The sequence below is a fragment of the Zygosaccharomyces rouxii genome (genome assembly GCF_000026365.1).
Source record: "Zygosaccharomyces rouxii strain CBS732 chromosome A complete sequence".
Classification (NCBI taxonomy): domain Eukaryota; kingdom Fungi; phylum Ascomycota; class Saccharomycetes; order Saccharomycetales; family Saccharomycetaceae; genus Zygosaccharomyces; species Zygosaccharomyces rouxii.
Genome location: NC_012990.1, coordinates 769,153 through 786,557, shown reverse-complemented (window position 1 = coordinate 786,557; position 17,405 = coordinate 769,153). Strand labels below are relative to the sequence as shown.

General features: G+C 38.4%; 10 protein-coding genes and 1 non-coding gene across 11 annotated transcripts; 4 read left to right on the top strand and 7 right to left on the bottom strand.

Moving 5' to 3' along the window:
• Positions 1 to 211: 211 nt before the first annotated feature.
• Positions 212 to 284, bottom strand: ZYRO0A09746r. The gene has a single exon. It is a non-coding gene; the product is annotated as a tRNA-Thr (tRNA).
• A 441-nt stretch (positions 285 to 725) lies between these two features.
• Positions 726 to 1,124, bottom strand: HTA1 (histone H2A; the record flags this gene model as incomplete). Its single annotated transcript, XM_002494745.1, has 1 exon — positions 726 to 1,124. The coding sequence occupies one exon, from the start codon at positions 1,122 to 1,124 to the stop codon at positions 726 to 728; it is 399 nt and encodes a 132-aa protein (XP_002494790.1).
• Positions 1,125 to 1,583: 459 nt separating this feature from the next.
• On the top strand, positions 1,584 to 1,982 carry HTB1 (histone H2B; the record flags this gene model as incomplete). The annotated part of the gene is made up of 1 exon (XM_002494744.1): positions 1,584 to 1,982. The coding sequence occupies one exon, from the start codon at positions 1,584 to 1,586 to the stop codon at positions 1,980 to 1,982; it is 399 nt and encodes a 132-aa protein (XP_002494789.1).
• Positions 1,983 to 2,530: 548 nt separating this feature from the next.
• Positions 2,531 to 3,499, top strand: CCC1 (Ccc1p; the record flags this gene model as incomplete). The annotated part of the gene is made up of 1 exon (XM_002494743.1): positions 2,531 to 3,499. The coding sequence occupies one exon, from the start codon at positions 2,531 to 2,533 to the stop codon at positions 3,497 to 3,499; it is 969 nt and encodes a 322-aa protein (XP_002494788.1).
• A 359-nt stretch (positions 3,500 to 3,858) lies between these two features.
• On the bottom strand, positions 3,859 to 4,446 carry RSA3 (Rsa3p; the record flags this gene model as incomplete). Its single annotated transcript, XM_002494742.1, has 1 exon — positions 3,859 to 4,446. The coding sequence occupies one exon, from the start codon at positions 4,444 to 4,446 to the stop codon at positions 3,859 to 3,861; it is 588 nt and encodes a 195-aa protein (XP_002494787.1).
• A 184-nt stretch (positions 4,447 to 4,630) lies between these two features.
• Positions 4,631 to 7,057, bottom strand: UTP13 (U3 snoRNA-associated protein UTP13; the record flags this gene model as incomplete). The annotated part of the gene is made up of 1 exon (XM_002494741.1): positions 4,631 to 7,057. One exon carries the CDS (start codon positions 7,055 to 7,057, stop codon positions 4,631 to 4,633), a length of 2,427 nt encoding a protein of 808 aa, XP_002494786.1.
• Positions 7,058 to 7,426: 369 nt separating this feature from the next.
• ZYRO0A09614g (uncharacterized protein) lies at positions 7,427 to 10,591 on the bottom strand (the record flags this gene model as incomplete). Its single annotated transcript, XM_002494740.1, has 1 exon — positions 7,427 to 10,591. One exon carries the CDS (start codon positions 10,589 to 10,591, stop codon positions 7,427 to 7,429), a length of 3,165 nt encoding a protein of 1,054 aa, XP_002494785.1.
• A 444-nt stretch (positions 10,592 to 11,035) lies between these two features.
• Positions 11,036 to 12,103, top strand: UCC1 (Ucc1p; the record flags this gene model as incomplete). The annotated part of the gene is made up of 1 exon (XM_002494739.1): positions 11,036 to 12,103. One exon carries the CDS (start codon positions 11,036 to 11,038, stop codon positions 12,101 to 12,103), a length of 1,068 nt encoding a protein of 355 aa, XP_002494784.1.
• Positions 12,104 to 12,116: 13 nt separating this feature from the next.
• Positions 12,117 to 13,328, bottom strand: ZYRO0A09570g (survival factor 1 family protein; the record flags this gene model as incomplete). The annotated part of the gene is made up of 1 exon (XM_002494738.1): positions 12,117 to 13,328. The coding sequence occupies one exon, from the start codon at positions 13,326 to 13,328 to the stop codon at positions 12,117 to 12,119; it is 1,212 nt and encodes a 403-aa protein (XP_002494783.1).
• Positions 13,329 to 13,752: 424 nt separating this feature from the next.
• Positions 13,753 to 15,708, bottom strand: GTB1 (Gtb1p; the record flags this gene model as incomplete). Its single annotated transcript, XM_002494737.1, has 1 exon — positions 13,753 to 15,708. One exon carries the CDS (start codon positions 15,706 to 15,708, stop codon positions 13,753 to 13,755), a length of 1,956 nt encoding a protein of 651 aa, XP_002494782.1.
• Positions 15,709 to 16,230: 522 nt separating this feature from the next.
• MFB1 (Mfb1p) lies at positions 16,231 to 17,247 on the top strand (the record flags this gene model as incomplete). The annotated part of the gene is made up of 1 exon (XM_002494736.1): positions 16,231 to 17,247. One exon carries the CDS (start codon positions 16,231 to 16,233, stop codon positions 17,245 to 17,247), a length of 1,017 nt encoding a protein of 338 aa, XP_002494781.1.
• Between the last annotated feature and the right edge of the window lie 158 nt (positions 17,248 to 17,405).

The window sequence follows — 17,405 nt, the reverse complement described above, 5'->3', positions numbered from 1 at the left end:
ACGAAAGGGGATTTTTAATCGTTCGAATCCCAAAATTTTATTTGTATGTAACCTAATCTTCTTTTTTTATCTAAATGAATGTATTATTAATAATAGTGCCAAGATTTGTTGTCTTTAAGTATGAACAAAAGTATGTGTGATGGCTTTCATCTCGGACGTAACATGAGCTGAGTGGCTCCGTAGCGGTATAAAAATATAAAAAGTTAAACTCTGCTTCCAACCAGATTCGAACTGATGATCTCCACATTACTAGTGTGGCGCCTTACCAACTTGGCCATAGAAGCTAATATCTCTACGATTTCTTGAGAAGGATGTATCTTTATCAAGTAAGAAAATGCTCCAGAGTTTTGCGTCTGCTGGAACCAACATTTAGACTGTTATGAATTGCTAATTTCAGATAGAAGCACAAATTTGTGCATTCCATAAAGACTATGTACAATATCTACAGAACTGCCTTTCATCTTTTTCTTTCTCCTGATGTTTATGTCTTGTTGTTAAAACTCAGTTTTCGACTCGCTTACACAAGTGTACTAAGTCATAATAATTTACTTCAGAATATAAACAAAACGGTGACACACTAAAACTCTTGATATCACACTCCAATAATATCAATCCACGCAAGTCTTAAGACACAATTAAAATTTCTTCCTAATACGCAAAACTCGTTACTATAGTACAAACCGAAAACCTATAAAATAAAATAAAAAAAACCATTATATAGACCCTTACAATTCTTGAGAAGCCTTGCCAGGTTTGGCACTCTTCTTTGGTAGCAAGTTTTGGTGAATGTTTGGTAAGACACCACCTTGAGCGATAGTAACATTACCTAACAATTTGTTCAACTCATCATCATTTCTGATGGCTAATTGCAAATGTCTTGGGATAATTCTTGTCTTTTTGTTATCTCTAGCGGCGTTACCAGCCAATTCTAAAATTTCTGCAGCTAAATATTCCAAAACAGCTGTCATATAAACTGGAGCACCAGAACCAACTCTTTGAGCATAGTTACCCTTTCTCAAAAGTCTGTGAACTCTACCAACTGGGAAGGTCAAACCTGCCTTAGCAGATCTTGATTGAGAAGCCTTAGCTGCGGAACCTGCTTTACCACCTTTACCACCGGACATTGTTATATTTGTTGTATTTGTGATTGTTGTTTGTGTTGTAGAAAAGTAAGAGTAAAGAAATCATGTATCTCACCAGTAACCTTCCTCCTTTTATACCGTTACCTTTCCCTTAGGAATTCGCCACTGACTGAATCCCCTGTTCCATTTTTTTCTCACCCGGTGTGAAATAACTGGAACGTTGGAATTCGGTTCCAAGAACTATTAAAAGTGACCGTAGTTGATGAAAAATTAATTTTCTCTTAACTATAGGTATCGGTCCGTACTACCGCATTCGGTAACTCCATTCTGAAAAATTCACACCCAGGGGCGAAAAAATAGGTACGGTATTTAATTTAACAAAGGATTCCAAAAGGTATAAAAAGAGACAAGGTATTGGTATAGAACACGATAATCGATCCTTACAACTACCCACCCGGTGATCCATTAGATTCAAATCAAACACAACACATACAAATCAAAATGTCTGCTAAAGCTGAAAAGAAACCCGCTTCCAAGGCCCCAGCTGAAAAGAAGCCAGCTGCCAAGAAAACCGCATCTTCTGTCGAAGGTAAGGGTAAGAAGAACAAGGCAAGAAAGGAGACCTACTCCTCTTACATTTACAAGGTTTTGAAGCAAACTCACCCAGATACTGGTATTTCTCAAAAGTCCATGTCTATTTTGAACTCCTTCGTCAACGATATCTTTGAAAGAATCGCTACCGAAGCCTCTAAATTAGCTGCTTACAACAGAAAGTCTACTATCTCTGCCAGAGAAATCCAAACTGCAGTTAGATTAATTCTACCGGGTGAATTGGCTAAGCACGCCGTTTCCGAAGGTACTAGAGCTGTTACCAAGTACTCCTCTTCAACTCAGGCTTAATTGTAAGAATTAATGAATATAGGGTTTTTTTCTTTCTGTAATATGTATATTAGCAATATAAGTAGGTATAATCAACGAGCCTGGAGCTTTCTCACATAATAAAGAGACAGAAGTGATAATATCGATACCTTGGGCGGCTAATTATTTTATACTCTACTACTGCTCGACGCCGTCACATGCCTTAGTAATAAAGGCACTTTTAATTGGCTAACCGCAAAAATCTAAACCGGGTAACCACTCAAGGGAGATTCTCGTTGTGGTGAACCGGATAGTACCCAAAGATCAAATAAAAGGAATATAGATTTAGAAGAAACTTTGCGTATAATTCATATGTCGTAAATTCGAAAGTTATTTATCATTTACCGGTTATAGGATTAAGTATACTGCGATCAGTATCAACGGTCGAAGTTTGATTTGCTCATTTCAATATATCGTATTAGTGCGTACTACCACTTTGTGATAATAAGGTTGAAGGTAAGAAGAATAGGGTAAGAAAATAAGGAGAAATATAATAATTGTTATCTGAGACTTTAGACGAAACTATCGAAATGTCAATAGTAGCTATTAAAAACGCAGTTTCGGACTATGTTTCTTCGAAGAAAGATTCAGGTAAAACAGCACCCCTTCTAACAAACGATAATGGTTCTCACACTTCTCACAATGCATATGGTTCGACGAACGGTGATTTAGAAAATGGTAACGGAACTTCTTCACAGGGTAATAATAATGGGAAACATAATTCATCAGGTTCAGACAGAGACGCTGATACTTTGGGGGGTTCGTCCGATAACAATAATCGTAATGGTAATAGTAATGGTGGACTGTTCAATAACGTAGACCCTCGTGTAATCAGTGATTTGGTCATTGGGTTAAGTGATGGTTTGACTGTTCCATTTGCTCTAACGGCAGGTTTGTCATCATTAGGTGATTCTAAATTAGTTATTACGGGTGGGTTTGCAGAGTTAATTTCAGGTGCTATATCAATGGGTCTTGGCGGTTATTTAGGTGCTAAATCTGAGGGTGATTATTACCATGCTGAAGTCAAACAAGAGAAAAGTGCCTTTTACGATAATCCAACTATGATCAATCACGAAATCGAAGATATTTTATTAGATATTAACCCAAATTTTTCTGATGACACAATTCTATCATTTATCAAAGACTTACAACGAACCCCAGAGCTAATGGTTGATTTTATTATCAGATATGGTAGAGGTCTAGAGGAACCTGCCGAAAATAGACAATTGATTAGTGCTGTTACAATTGGTGGAGGTTATCTAATGGGTGGATTAGTACCATTGTTACCTTATTTCTTTGTCCAGCAAGTGGGAACAGGTTTAATATGGTCGATTATAGTAATGGGAATTACTCTATTTTGGTTCGGTTACATAAAGACTCAAGTATCGATGAGTGATGCTTGTACTTTAGGTAAAAAAATTTCTGAAGGTTTACAAATGGTCGTAGTTGGTGGTGTGGCAGCTGGTGCTGCTTTCCTACTAGTTAAGACCCTGGGATAGAAAAAGCACAAAAACAAACAAACGAATCAAATTAAATTTTACCATCTAGTCATTCTATAACAATAATCATCGTTTTGATGCAATTTTTTTTCTTTCTAAATGGTTGAGGAAAGGAAGGTTAATGGAAGTTTATCCTTATCGTTATTATCTTTGTTGTTGTTGTTATTGTTGTTGTTATTGCCCTCGAATCAGTTTACTTGGATCTTTCATTCATTTAATTCTCCTCTTTGAATATCCATATCTCTGACCCTTCCTTTTGAATCTTCCCTTCTCTCTTCCTAAATGTATATTATTACATATATAAATATAACCGAAGGTCTTCTATCTACTTATGTTAATTCCCCTAGTAATTTTTATCTTTATTTCGTTTCTAACATGGTCTTCAAAGTTTCCACGTCGAACATAGAAGATCCATCTTTAAGAACTTGTGCAATCATAATTAATGAGTTACTTGTAAAATCAGGTGCATCTCTTAAGGAATTTATATCATCACCGTAGTTTTCAAATAGTAATTCCAAATAAGAATTTTTCAGTTGTGATGTAGATTGTGATTCTTCTTTCGATTCACGGATCTTCTGTTTAGCATCATTAATTGCCTCGTTAACCCTTTGTAAATCCATGGAAACATCATCATTATTTCGTGTTGATTTACCATTCAGTTCAGTTCTTGTAAATGGAATATTATTCAACGATTCCTTAGTGTTTCTAGATAGTGTTTCACGTTCTGGTTTTGCACTAGCATCTGGCATTTTTTCATCTTCATCTTCTGATAACTGGTAGGCTGCTTGGAGTGCTTCACCTGCACCAGTATCAGATGCCTTTGTTTCTTCCTCTGACGAAGAATCTGAAGAATCTGAAGAATCCGATACTTCTGTGGTTCTTCTCTTCTTCCGTCTTCTCGACTTTTTAGCAACGTTATCAGCAGCTCTAATATCACTTTCCACCATTGATCAATGATATGAATACCGTTATTCCTGTGACTCTTCTGTATTGATCTAGTTCATTCTTATGCTCATCTCATCTCATCGCTTATTCAATTTTTTTTTTTTCATCTACAGGGTAACGTTGTTGTTTGATAGCGCCGCACTACGATATTTTACAGCGGTAACTCAAATATATAACTTCTATCTACTAAAAAAACTTGTCCATCTCTACCAATGCATAATCCAAAATGTAACTTTGTTCGACAAGACTTTCCACACGAGCATAATGTCTCTTACTGTAAGGTAAAATAGCATCAACGATTTGTACCATTCCAGGTATTTCACTTAGTTCTGCGATATTATGCTGTAACAATATGCATCTAACTGTTCTTTGTGCAATACTGTGGGTCCTAGAATTAGTATTCCAATCTCTACATCTCTTCATCAACAGCAACAATTTCTCATTGCTTAAATTAGAAATTGTCTGGTCCAATTCTCTATTAAAGATTACTTTAGAATCTTTCCTCTCGTCATCATCCATACTTCCTAAGGATTGCTTCAAAACTCTGAACAATCTCAAGGGGTGATCCAAAGTGATGGCAAGTAAGAAGGCATTGGTCCAATCACCTTGTGATAGATAATTCTGTAAAGATTGTTCTTGTTCCACTTTCAAATGTTGTTGCTCGTTATGTTGTTGTCTTTCTTGTTCAGTACTATCTTTCCAGAATTGGAACACACCGTCTGCATCGGCACTTACAATCAGGTCACCATCTTCGGCAACACATAGCGCCCATATCCTATTAGTATGACCATCCAAAGTCTTCACACATTCACCGGTGCTACAATCCCATATTTTCACAAGACCATCTGCACTACTACTGACTAACTGAGTCTGTTTGTTGATGAATGAGCACCTTTGTACTGCATTGGTATGACCTTCAAAAGTCTTTACCACGGCAAAAGTGTCTAGGGACCATATTTTTATGGTCTTATCACCAGAGCATGTTGCAATTAATCTTTCGTATTGACAAAATGCAACATCCCAAAGACCTCTTCTATGGTTTGCCAAGGTTGCCTTTACCTCACCAGACTCTAAATCCCACACTTTACAAGTCTTGTCATAGGATGCAGTAGCAAATGTAGAATCATTAGGTGCCACTGATAATGCATTTATATCCTTTTCATGGGCTCTACGTGTGTATTCTGATACTTTGACGACTTGCAATTCGAAACTCTCATTAGAAGCAACTGGTTTAGGTACTGCCCACTTCTTTACAGTTAGATCGTTGGATGCAGTTAAGATAAATTCTGGCCAACCTTTATGCATGATGTTTGGTAGGCCAACTGCAGTCACTGCTGATGAATGACCTTCAAATTTTGCATACGGTACGAATTTATTGGAATTTGATTGATACCACCATAAAATGGCAGTACTATCCTTGGAAGCGGTTGCCAACCAAAGACCATCCTCCGTAGCGTCGACAGCATTTAGCAAATCTTTATGACCTTCGTACAATTCCACGTCAATAGGTAAACCACCCTCCATAGACACTGGAATAATTCTCAAGGTTGGAGAATTGGTTGCCAAGGCCAGCTTGTCAAGTTCAGGTCCCACAAAATTCATATCTGCAATTGTACCATGGTTACCGGCAATGTAGGATTCAACTTCTATTAAAGCACTTTCACTCTCCAATGCTTCTTCTAAATTTATTAATGCCAATGTTTGATCAGATATGACCATGTACAATTTGGAACCACCCAAGATGGATAAAACACCCACAGTAAAGAGTTCTTCCACAGGTTTATGAGTTCTTTTTACAGCTTTACCACTCTCTAGGGATATCAGTTGTAAGAAAGCATCACTACCTGCAGTGTATATGAGTTCAGAGTTTGCAAATCCACATGATTCCACCTGTTGGCTTACTGGTAAAGTTTTTAACAATGTACATTTTTTCTTAAGGTTAAATTGCCAATAATTAATAACATCATCTCTACCACCTGAAATTAAAAATAATTCGGATTCGTCATTGTTCTTGGATTCGTGGAAATCTATACCTCTGACAGCCGCTGTATGCTCCTGAACGGTGTGAATACATTTCCTCTTGACTAAATCCCATATCTTCACCATACCATTAGTATCACCGGACGCCAGTAACCAAACCTCACCATTTTGTTCACCATAGAATTTAACACTGGAAATTGTACCACCATGTCCTTTCAAAGAATGGGTTACATACCCATTTTCGACGTCTACGACAGTAATGCTACCATCAGTACCACCAATAGCTAAAAGTGTCGAGGTAGAATCAGAATCAACCACATAGGAGGGTGAGGAAATTTTCATCGATCTAACTATTTTACCTTCTCTAAGATCAAATATCTTCAAAAGTTGTGCCTGTGAGGCGAAACATAGATATCTTCCATCGGCAGTAAGTTTTAAAGCTGTAATATCTTGCTCATCATCATTCTCAATAGTGAACAGAGTTTTTCTCTCAGGGACTAACTGAATAATGTTAATCTCATCAAGTACAGGTGTAGCCAATATTGAACCATCAGAAGAAACTGTAGCGACAGCACCACTACCTGCATATATTGGATTCAATGCAGTATTCGAATAACTTGATTTTAAATCCATTGCGAATCTTTGAAAACTACAATTCTGTCCTCTTTGTTCTTTGAGATGAGATGAGATGAGATGAGATGAACTCAAAATTTTTCACCTTTACTACAGAGCGCTGAAAAAAAAAGTTCAAATGCTCATCACTATATATTAAATACATATATATATAAAAAAATGCATATTTTAAAGTTAAGAATAAACATTATATGGACTATAAGGCCATTTATTGATACTAAGGAATACTTCACACTTTTTTGAAAAAATGCAATAAATAAAATACAATTGTTTATAAGAAAAAGATAACAAACAAAAAAAAAAATAAAATAAACAAACCCAAATAATGTTAAAAAAAAAAAATAACTGAAAATTAACTCCATCCATCTATCATTGTAAACTCTCATTGAATTCAAAAGCATTAGATGTGACTCCACTATTGTTGAAAAAACCTTCAATGTCTGCTAGCGCACTTTCGCTAAATAACCCATTTTTTGTAAACCTCAGGTTTTCTGCTGCTGCTTCCACCATACTTTGCCGACGTCTCCAAAATGGACGACGACCCACATCGTTGAGATCTACTGGTGCCGTTAAAGAGGCCAGGATATCTGCATCAGTGACTTCCATGGCTGCTGCATCTTCTTCAGCCTGAGCATCGAAAAATTCAACGTTATTCTCTAAGAGATCACTGTTGTCATTCCCCAAAATTTCATGAATTTCTGCCAGACCAACGCTTTTAACGGAATTCTTCCTCGATCTCTGTCCCTCGGTCTCCTGCTGTGCATCTTCAATTGCACGATCCATGATAAAATCAGAATCTGGAAGTTGTAGAGATGCCTCTCCTTCATCTACGCCAATAGCCTCATGACTTTGTACACCATTCTCCTTTTCAGCACGCTGCCTGTCTCGTTTCAATTTCAAAAGTCTCTTTCTCTTCTTCAACTTTCTCTTCTTTTCGTTTTTCTTCCGTTGTAATTCTTTAACTTTATCTATCTTTCTTCTAGTACGTTCACTCCCAATATAACCAATGGGCACTTTTCTGGTGGAATTGGCAGGCAACATAACTTCATCATCTTCATGGGAATTGACACCTTTATTCCTAAAGGCAGATAGGGGAACTGCAGGTCTTTGGTACCAATCGGAAGCCGCTTGAGAATATGAGGGAGCAGGTGCTTCCTCATCTTCCAGCTCACTCATATTCAAAAGTTCGTTCAAAGTCAATTCGTCACCGTTAGCAGATGTGACTTCATGAGGGGAGTGGTATTCTGGGCTTTGTGATTGAGCTCTCTGTTGTTGTTCCAATAAATGCTGATGTTCTTGTATCAAGGGGTATAAGGACTTGGTGGAAAGACCATCGATAATCGTGAAAGGTTTACTATCGGTTTCCCAAGTTCCAAGTTTAGGAGGTTTCAAGCCAACAACATTTGCGCTAACGACTTCTTTAGCCTTGGTACCAATGTTTTTACTTCTAGAACTAGGAGGTGGTAGATTATCGTCCTCATCAGTGGATTCGTCATTGGCATAAGTCACGGTCTCCACGGCATCCTCTTTACTATCCTCCTCCTTTTCTTTCTTGTCTGCATCTGTATCATCAGTCATCATTTCAGAGTATGAAGTGGATGCATCATCTTCACTGTAATGGAAATAAAACGAATCTGGATCCAAATCATCAATGTCGATAAACACATTGCTCACGCTGGAATCGTCTTGCAATTCATCGTCCGTCTCTCCAAGCTCCAATTCTAACCCATCAGATGTTGATTCAACGGATTCATCAATTTTTTCCTCACCATTTTCATGGCCTTTTTTATCCTTGGTAATCTTCTCATCATCAGAGTCATCGCTGGAAGGTATATTAGCGATATCCATTAAAATGTTATCATATTCGTCATCAGAACTGATATCAGAAGCAGCCGCAGATCCCAAACGACGCAAGGGCGAATCGAAATCCAATTTCTTCTTCAACTCTAGGCTTCCACCATTGAACCCACTCTCGCTATCGTCTTGGTCATTGTTGAAAAAAACACCGAACATAAATTCCTCATCGTTATAATCGGACTTTGCCTTCTTGACCCCCGATTTCTTTACTCTACTGCGTTTCTCTTTAAGCTGTTTACGTCTCTGTATACGCTCTTTCCTTTCTAGCTTTTTAGCTTCCCTTCTGTTTTTTCTTAGCATCTTTTCATCAGAGGTAAGCAGTGGTAAAGATGTGGAAAGACTGAGTCGAGGTTCACTACCATCTTCACAGTAGTAAAGACTGGCGAATTTGGGATCTTCGAAAAAGGGCATATCAAAGACAGTCATCATTTCATCGTCTTCATCATCACTTTCATCATCGCCATCAACCGATCTATTCTGCTCTGCCGCTGATACACTCATCGTTTCTGGATCAGATCCAGATTCTCTTATGCTACCGTCAAATGAAATATCATCGTCATTTTGCAATGCAGATATCATGTTTTCTTCTTCACGTAGAACATCACCATCCTCATCTTCATTAGGATCTAAACCATTCTCAATACCTACCAAATCGTCTTCGTCTTCGATGGCATTGAAATATGCATCTTGGTCAATATTGTATTCCGAGTCTTCTGAATCTGAGAAGTGCGGTACATGCAGTTGATTCAGATTGTCGTCTGGCTGAATTTCTAGGGAGTTGTTATTAGAGGTATCATCAGCATCTTGTACTTCTTCACCAATGTCTTCTTCACTGTCTTCATCATCAACTTTACCAAACCTTATGCCGTCGTCATCTTTTCTAAATTTAAACGATAAAGCTTCAGTATTCACATTTTCTTCATCCATGTCACTACCATCAGTGGAACTTACAGCTTGCTCATTTTCCAATATAGGACTAATAGGTTCCAATTCAGTTTTTCTATCAGGTTGCCGGCTTTCCGTGGCCAATCTTTTGGAATCTCTTTCTTCACCTAAATTCGAACCATCTCTTTTCAAAGCAGACAATGCCTTCATAGATCTTTTCTTTCTCTGTGCCTGCAGTTTAACAAAATCTATATCCTCTTCTGAAGAACTGGTATCATTACTTTCACTCTCGGAGTCTGAGTTGTCATCATCATCATCATCATCATCATCATCATCATCCTCGTCGGACTCCTCATCATCACCTACTTCCTCGTCATCACTGGAGACAGCTTGTTCAGGTACGGAAATCTCATTGCCATTCTCGTTGTCATTTTCATCATCGTTCGCATCGTCATCATCGTCATCATCGTCCTCTTCTTCTTCTTCTTCCTCCTGGATGTCAGATGAATGACGTATCAGTTTACTTCTCTTGCCTCCAGCATTGCTAGATATACTTCTAGCTCTGTCGCTTCCTCTTCTCTCTTGTTTCTTAGGGTCTGCATCTTTCTCATCCACATCAGATCCTTCACTGACTGAAGAGTCTGAACTGTATAAAAGACTGAAACGCCTGGGCCTCGTAACAGGTCCTAAATGGTTATTCTGTGGGTATTTCTTTGCTAAAGGTCCTGGTAATTTTTTACCGACTTGTCCACTATATAAGGGACTTTTTCGAGAGCTACTACCCTCTGTCATATTCTTCTGCTTAATATTACTTTAATGATATAATCTATCTTGCTCAAATATTACTCTATCCAAATCCAACCGATTGATTTTTTTTCTTTAATTTTTTTCTATATCTTTTCAATTCCTTTGTATAAAAAAGTTTCTAACCCTGCGAATCAACACTATACTAGGTAATTCTACCCAAGGAATCTATCTAACACCTTTAAACAACTTCAAAATGATTCTTTTTTCCTTTATAAGACTCTTCTTCTTTATCTTGTTTGCATATTAAAGGTTCTTAAGATGAGCTGTGAAGGGAAAATTTTCAACTATTTTTTTCTACTGAAGGACATGGAGACAGAGCACATGACCTTTAAATGGGTGATCTGGATCATGAACGATAAGAAGGTGCGATGAGTTCAGAATTACAATGTTCAATGCGCAACACAGCTCATATTGGCGGTTCGATAAGCAATGGAATTGGATCAGTTCCCACTGGAGATTCTTTGGAAACTACTGCTGGCATGTCCTCTGGAATTGAGACTGGTAAACAGAAAGTTTTATCACTTACACAACGAATTATACAGGGAAAAAACATTGCAGATAGTGGATACTGTCGATGAGGAGGAAAGATTTTGGAGTGAGTTGAAGAATCCAATTGCTTCCTATATCAAAAGTTTAGACTTTCTGCGAAAAGATGCTAGAATGATTTACAGAACCTCAAAGGATACGCAGGAATTTATCGATGACTCATGGTTTATCATTTACAGTGCACTGAGTTGTCCGTTGAAATGTTGGAACAGTCCTGCATTATGTGAGAGGGATTCCCTTGATATGCAGAAGCCCATCTATGCAGGCGAATGTGTAGTGCCCGTTGATTGCCACGATGGGATTATTAGTACCAAGACTGGTCGCAGCATACCTTTAAACGCATGGTTTTTCATCGATAAACCAATAGCAGCATCCAAGGTCCCAGGGTTTGTCACTGAAATTAGACAATCGCAGTATGGTGCTTACAAGAAAAGGAGCACCCAGGGAAACGTGGCAGATTTTATCAAGGAGAGAGGTGTATACTGCTTTAACTTGGGGGATCTACCAGACATCTTCCTGAATAATCAAGATCATAAGATAAATGGCCATTATTTCTGCCCATTTGAAATACGGTTAGTAGAAGTGGGAATGGCACCACCGACTTATTTTGAAAATTCTGAAATTACATTCTTAGGGTACGACTTTAACAGTTATGGCTTCGGCAAACCGTGGATATTGTTTAAATGTGATCGAGATTTTGAAGCGAGTATCTTTAACCCTTTTGAAAGTTACCTAGCAGAGAGTCTTGCCAAATTTACAGGTGCGTTTCCCTTCAGCCACATCGATTGGCCTTCACAGACGGCAGACACCGGAGAAGAATCTATTGAACCTTATTTTGATCCTAATCAAAGAGCTATGAGACACTTCGTGTACAGATTTCCAAGAGCTCAGCAAGATTGGAATAAAGAACGGACCGTAGCCGATTGGAGGGCTCCACATCTTATTCAATAACTGCGTAACTCTATTATGATGATATAAAAGTGCTTTCAATTATAGATATCCCCTTTTGCCCGGCATGGGTTGAAGACTGACAGTATTGATAGATATAGGGCTTAATGTGAGCGATGTTTTCAGCCAAGCTTTTCACTAGCGAGGGTAGTTCGCCCATAATATCATATCGATTTACTAATCTTAAATGTTGTTCCACAAAACCCATGGGGAATGCAATTTGTGTCGGATATTCGTAACCAGTTTTGTCATCCTTAGTGGTTGCCTCGAACTGTATATTTTTGCCATTAATGCTAGATCCGACTGTTTCAATTTGGTTGTTCCTAGTGGAACACCAAATGGTTACCGTGGTTCGATTATACTCTTCGGTCGTGGTGAATTCCATACAGAGTAAAGACGTTGTCAATGATTGGAAACAGAGGAAATTCCACCTGTTCGCAGCCTTATAGGGAACTAAACCTTGAACCGCATCTATATAAAGTCCCGGAACTTTGTCTAGTTGAAGGTCGACTTTTTCACCTTTTGAATCGAGATAACTTATATTACCACAACATTGAGCTCTAGGTACAAACAAGTGCCTTACCATCTTCTTGGAAAATATTGCATCTCTCTGTTTGCTAATTTCATCCTTAGTTAGTGGTTTATCCAGGTAATAACTGCACCCGTCAGGATTTACCAAGATTCCGCGGTAAAGATCTACCACTAAATCGATCTTCAGTCCATTAGTATTACTTCCAACCGGGATATCTACCTTTATCTCCAATTTCGAAATTGCTGAACTATCTAAACTATGCTTGAATGCAAATGTTGCCCGCGATGAGTTGACCGTCAACTCCGAGAATTCTTTGATATCTTCCAGTTTAAAACTTTCCCAAACGTCAGCTCGAGATTCCTTTTCTTCATTCTCCTCACTTTCTTCGCTACGGAAACTCTTAAAGTTCAACTGAAATCCCTTATAGATACCTCCTATTACGCTAGAATAGAGCAGTTGTATAAATCCACATCTCCCAGATTTCAAATCTGTGAAATAAACCGTCTGTGTCTCAATTTTCGTCTCTGTTGATTTTTTCACAGCACTAAGGACCCTATTACTTTTGTGTGAAGGTTTATGTAGGCTTTTAGCATACCATTCTAATTGCTCCAAATTGTCGACTATGGTGTAGTCATCTTCCGATTGTACTTCTCTCACAGGTACAAATCTAACTCCGTCCTTATTACCCCAATGCATTGTTAAAATCCTGTAGCACACAGTTTTTTCCCCAGAGGCATAAGGTCAAGATACGATTACCGAGGGCTTTTAAAGAATTCCTCCTTATCCCCCCGTACAATACTCCCTCTTTGTGGACAGGACTAGGGTGTCAGGATTTAGTTCTCGACGACTCAATAACCCTTGAAGATCCGGTGATGAGAGATCTGGATGACAATATGTTAATGACTCCCAAATAAAGCTTACAAAGGATCAGTATTAGTTGGTTACCCTTATACCTTATCCTTGTGGTACGGTAGCTTCGGAGTTTGCTCATCGAGGATTTACGCACTCTCTGCGCGGATTCTCGCAGCCGCTAGATGAGCGGCGGTAGCTACCTTGGGCAGAACGATGAAGAATAGAAAAAATAAATAGCTTTGAAGTTTAAGGTCTATATAATGTATTTTTATTCGGCGCGGAATGGCTGATATATGAAGTCCTCTGAACATCCAAAGGGACTTTCGATTTCGACTGAGTAACGACAACGAGAAGTTTCGGTAATCTTTTTCAATTCTTGTTTATCGCTACATTGCACGAAAACAGTAGCAGATCTCCTGGGACCATCCCAACACTGGTCACCGTTTTCAAACTCTAGTTGCAATCCATTGTTCAATTGGTACAAATTACCAAATAGGTAATCCTCCTCTTCGTCTGTCGTTTCGCTAATCAGATGTTGCACCAGTTCGTCATCACCAGAGTAATTAATTCTAACGTATTCCTTATATTTGAGCAGAGCCAACTCTTCGTTGAGACGCAACGACTTGAAATTACCAATGAGAACGCTGTTCTGATCACCAGATTTCTCTTTTTGCAAAATTTGACCATTGTACTGAATTCCATAAATGTAAGCATCAAGATTTTTCTCCAGGCTGAGATTTGTTGCATCGATGAGAGCTTTAATGTATTTAGTCCTTTCATCAGCACCTGAGGATTCTTGTTCAACCAAGCTGGTCAATTCCTTTCTTCTAGCAGCCATTTCAGCCCTCAAAGATCTAACGTCTTGTTCATGTTTTTCAATTTGACCTCTCATATCTGGCTTAAAAAAGTTGGGGATTCCTCCAACCCAATTTTGAACCTGTTGCATAACACCCGTTTGACCAGCTTCATCTTGATTTTCAAGCGAAGGTGAAGAACTAACTAATTCGGGAGCCTTTTCAATGACAAATGATTTCAAATGATCCAACTCATCCATCAAATCCTGTGGTAGTCGAACAATGTCCACGGTGGCATACTTCTCAGTATAGTGTTTAAATGCCTCTGCAGCTTGCCTCACACCTTGATCCTGATAGTTTCTGTTATAATTTTCCGCGACATCTTGTAATATTGAACGTAATTTGTTAATGGCTTCCATGATAACTTCAGTATACTCAGCCTTACTCAAAATGAGCATATCCACAAATGTAGCTTTACCCTGAATATACTTGGCGGGTTTGTCAGAAAGGCCGTTTGCAAATAATTCAGGTAATTCTGTTTGAAAGTAGACTAACAGCTGCTCACGTTGTTCATTGTCATTTCCTGGATTACAACTAATCTTGGACAACTTCTTTAGCTTGTAAAATTGATATTTTTTCACATTTTCATTGACGACCAAATCCATTAGATGGCTGGAGTAGTTTTCTACCAACGCATCAAGGATCCTTACCAAATCTTCATAAGCCCTACCAACTCTAATAATTTCGCTCAATTGATCATTAACGGCATTCGCAAGAGCATCCACATGTAACTGTTCAAATTCATAGAGTAATGGATTTTCTGCTTTTAGCTTTTCGGCATAGTCGGCCTTCTCAGAGGCAAGAATCTTTTCATTATTGGACAATTGTTCAGATAGACTCCTAATCTGTTCTGATAAACCTTCTTGAGTCTTTACAGGTGCTGGAGATTGTGCTTTCAATTGCAGTAATGTCTGCATACCATGATGATGGTTTTCCAACTCTTGTTGGACAAATTTGTCAAAGGATGTGCGCAAATCACTACATTGAGTACCTCTATAAAACACCTCACCTTTGGTTAATTGCTCGTCAGAGCAATCACAGCAGTCACAAACACCATCTCCAACCTTACTCTGAGATATGTAACGTGGTAAAAATTCACCATTCTTACAGTAGAATTGTGGTGCCTTCATACCACATGCACCGGTACCTGGTTCATCAGAGCCATCAGGACAGTCGCAAATCCCATCATTGATTTGAGTGGCTTCAATAATCACATTTGCATCACCAAGACATGCCCATTTCCCGTCATCTCTGGGTTCGTAGATGGATTGTCTGGATTCAGGTACACCAACAACACCTTCAGAACCTTTTACTAAACTGAAAAGGGAATATAACCCGAGAAGACCATATTTCAATTGACTATTCACCATGATCAAAGTCCGAAACCCCCCCAATATAATGATCTTTACCTTTATAAGCTGTCAAATGCATCGATAAGACATTAAATATTTTTTCAAATTTCAATTTCCATGTAGGCTAAAAAGCAGCTGAACCCTTATTTCAAAGAACAAGAACAAAGACTGACAAAAAGAGATCCAGACTGCAATTGAAGTCGACCATCAGGGAGATTTGGAAGAAGCTTAGAGGTACCAGAAACCTACTAAAGTCACCTATCTTGAGTACCACCAGAGATCACGTGAAAGTGTTGAAAAAAAAAAAAAGTCATTTTTGGGCAAAACCAAAACATCATCAACTGAAAAGACCGAACTTGATGGGATTTACCATATATGTCCCATTTTCTAGAGTTGCCAAGATCTGTAATTCAGACTAATAGCTATTAAATCAGTTGCTACTAAATTGGAAAATAGTATATAATAGAATACTGTGATATTAAAAAAGCCAGGAGAAAATTTTGTGGAATTTTAGGAGAATCGAACATAGGAATAACGGGAATGTTACAAGGACTGCCCCTAGATGTGGTATTACGAATATTCTCGTTACTAAACATGAATGACCTGGTGCAAGTTGGTAAATGTTCGCACCTTCTGCGGCAACTAGCAAATCATGCTCTATTAACGAAGAACGTTTTAATTAGTGCTCATTCGAATTGGATTAGGGATTCACTGTTCTTTGATATGTCTCGGATGGATTTGGAGTTTATACGGCATGATGAAGACGAAGGGCATGAAGAGCAGGAGAAAGAAGATAATGATGAACAACTTCTCATGGATATGTACGCCAAACCAATTATGTGTAACAACGAGGAGACACTGTCCTATATGAGAATTTTACAGGGAGTTCACGAAGAAGATACCAAGCTTGTCGAAACGGATCATGTAACATCACCCGACCCTAATGATTGGGATGCTAAGTTGGAAAAGGCTTTAAAGGTACTTTCACCGGCTTGTTCGGATTATTCTAAATCATCTGCAAATTCAACTTTTTCAGAATTACCACCGAGACTATCCAACAGTGAGTGGAGCTCTCCCATAAATGAACTAAATACGCTATCAGATGTATCTGTTCATGGAATCAGTGATTGTGAATCTACCTCCTCCGCTAATTCTTTGGATAAATTAAGATCTTCCAACAAAGTTAGGGACAAAGCTGCCTTGTTTGAAAAACTAATGGCAGAGGACGTCAACCACACTACTCGCTCTCAAGGTAAATCGATGAAAAGAAAATCCTATGGATTGTTATCCCACTTTTTCCCCGATCGTAGCTTTGACACTAGAGACAGAAACGTTTCTCAAGGGTATATCGAAGAACTGGCAAGGTGCAACGGGGAACCTGCAGCGACCACAGCCCCAGGGGAACTTCAAGATACACAAGCAAATGATAATACACTAGAATGTACCGAGGAACCATTGTCTAAGAAAAATTACAGGAACAATTCGAAAGGAATCCAACGGAATAGATTAAAAGCATTTGTCACACAGGGAAACAGGATATGTTACGAAAAGATATAATAACGAGGAAAAGAAAACGAGAATGAAGAAACAAAAAACTGCCATGGTAATAAATTTATAATCACCTTTTATATAATAAAATTCGGTATATTGATGTTGATGAGATGAGCTTACCCGGATCTTGCATTAGGTACTTCAAAACGCTTTAACGAGCAGAA